The sequence below is a fragment of the Musa acuminata genome, chromosome BXJ3-10 (assembly GCF_036884655.1).
Source record: "Musa acuminata AAA Group cultivar baxijiao chromosome BXJ3-10, Cavendish_Baxijiao_AAA, whole genome shotgun sequence".
NCBI classification, from domain to species: domain Eukaryota; kingdom Viridiplantae; phylum Streptophyta; class Magnoliopsida; order Zingiberales; family Musaceae; genus Musa; species Musa acuminata.
In genome coordinates this window covers 7,251,883-7,254,373 of record NC_088358.1, presented here as the reverse complement: position 1 = coordinate 7,254,373, position 2,491 = coordinate 7,251,883, and the positions used below count along the sequence as shown (strand labels likewise).

The 2,491-nt window shown below is 45.8% G+C and overlaps 1 protein-coding gene across 1 annotated transcript; it reads right to left on the bottom strand.

Moving 5' to 3' along the window:
- Positions 1 to 1,530: 1,530 nt before the first annotated feature.
- Positions 1,531 to 2,127, bottom strand: LOC103972954 (pectinesterase inhibitor-like). Its single transcript, XM_009387374.3, has one exon. It carries the CDS (start codon positions 2,125 to 2,127, stop codon positions 1,567 to 1,569), a length of 561 nt encoding a protein of 186 aa, XP_009385649.2. The 3' UTR covers positions 1,531 to 1,566.
- Positions 2,128 to 2,491: the final 364 nt, after the last annotated feature.

Below are 2,491 nucleotides of genomic sequence, written 5' to 3'. Positions count from 1 at the left end.
AATTCCCGGAATTCCGAGGTCTGACGGTTGCATCACCTGACTGGGGCGGTTGCACTGCTTGGCAAAGCTCGAAGACTGAGCCTCTATGCGGTGCTACCTCCTATCAGGGGCGGTTGCACCTCTATCAGAGGTGGTTGCACCGCCCAGCCAGAGCTCGGAGACTGAGCCCTGGGCAGTACCACCGCCGACCCAGGCGGTGCCACCTCTGGCCAAGAAATTTGGGTTCGAATGGGCTGATCCATTCAGCCCAATTTGGGTTTGTCAAGGGCCCAATTGCCCCAAGATTAAGTTAATGGGATCACCTCCCATTTCTAACTTAATCATCGTGCTAACTACGATTTTTCTTAAGATATTTACTGCAACTTGCTCCGGTGCGTCAATCGCTTCTTCCAGCGAGCTTCCGGTAAACTTCCGTCGATCATCCGATGAACCCTTGGTGATGCTCCTGCGGACTTCCAGTAAACTCTTGGACTTACGACGATCCACTTGGCGAGTTTCGACGAGCTTCTTTTGACAAGCTCCTGGACTTCTCGGATTTGTTCCTGCAAAACCTTCGACGACGGTCCGGACTTCCGTCGAACTCTCGAACTCCCACCGTGATCATAGTCTTGACTCCGGTGCAACTCCTACTGCATGTCTTACTTTCATTGTAGTTAATCCTACACACTTATCTCAACATATGGATTAGATAACAAATGACAATTGACGTCATCGTCAAAATCCGAGATTCAACAACCATATCATATCCATTATAATAAATGACAATTGAAATCAAATTAAAAGTATAAAAGTATACACGTGTTTGCTAAAAAGTCAAAAGATATAATAGAGTTCGTTTGACAGTTTTATACTTTAAAATTTTGAATTGAATATATATATATATATATATATATATATATTCATCGCTGATCTTTAAAATTCATTCTAATACAGAATATTTGCCGATATTTTAGATTTTGTTTATATTTTATATTTTTTCGCTCAAGATAACGGTGGATAACATCCTTTTATTAATTAATTGATAACATGATTGTACTCCTTAAATCAATAATTTTCATCATTTATAGATGAAATCAGGAGATTATGAACCAACTTTGTGCAACTTGAGTGTCACATAGGATTTATTTCAAGACCCAAAGAGGGTCAAATTAAGCCCAATAAAGACCGGTAAACATCCAATGGTACTCTAAACTCGTGCAATGTAGCTGTAAACCCCGACGGTAAGTTGTGCTACATTGAGCTTACTTGCCATCAATTCATATACATATCATAATATATAAATTATTTAAGTTTAGTTTCTCTCATATTTTTCGTTTGTTATCACTTCTCCATGTTTTTGCTTTTTTTACTATTCTCGAACTGGTTATAATTTTAATGGAGTTTATTTCTGGGGTAAATGCTATAGAATTAAACGTTTATTGTTAGCTTTACTGTCAACTTCTTAGATTGCCAGCAGTATAGACTGAAATTTTAAGCTCAAAATGCCTTCATCAACTCCATCAATTCTGTACTTCACAAGCAACACACCGATGAAACCAAACAATTTGGAAGGCACAGCCAAAGAGGTCAACCAAGAAGACCGGTGATCGCAATGGAGTTGCTGCAGAGCTTGCCGAAGTACTGGTTTCTCTCCGTCAACGGCGACCGCAGACCCGGCTTCTCCCCGAACCCGCTCTCGCAGGTGTCCGAGTTGGTCATGGCACCGGCCAACAGCACGTTCACCGTGTCGTACGACCCTCGCCGCAGCGCACCCGCGGACTCGTGCAGATCGTCCACCGCTTCGCCGTACTCCTCCAGGCAGTCAGCGAGGCACCCGGACGCGTAGGTGTCGTTGGCAATGCCGTCGTGCCTGCTCAAGCTCCTCGCGTACGACAACGTCGCCTTGGCGTGGGCGATGCAGGCATCGAGCGAGATGGCGGCGAGCCCGTGCAGGTCGGCGGTGCGGCTTCCGCGGCGGGACGTGAGGGTGGACATGCAGACGTCTAAGTACGGCGTGCGGTTGCACGTCGCAGCGATCAGGTCATCGGAATTGTCTGGGAGTCCCGAGGCAGCCATGAAGGTGAAGGTGATTGTGAGGAGGCGAGAGAGGGAGAGAGAGGAACAACCTCGGCAAGTGTCCATCTCCATTCACAGCGTCACCCGATCCGGTGCCATGACCGACCTCGCAAATATTATCTTCTTTCCCCCGTGAACACAACGCCCACAAGAATTATTAGCTTTGTCTCGAGGGGATCGAGCCTGGCATCATCTGCTTCCAGTCTCTTAATCTTTGCCAATATACAGTGCTCGGAGTGTTGCCGTTTCGGCGTAATGATTGAGCTTGTGGAGGTCGGGAGACTCCGAGAGGACGCATTCACGAGAAGAGGAACCAATACAGCAAACCAAATTTAAGAATAATAAGAAGACAAGACACTGTAGATTGGCGTCATGATTCAAAATCCACAGTTTTGAAGCTTCCTCTGCGGAGTGTTGATCAGTTGCTCGAGTTGTT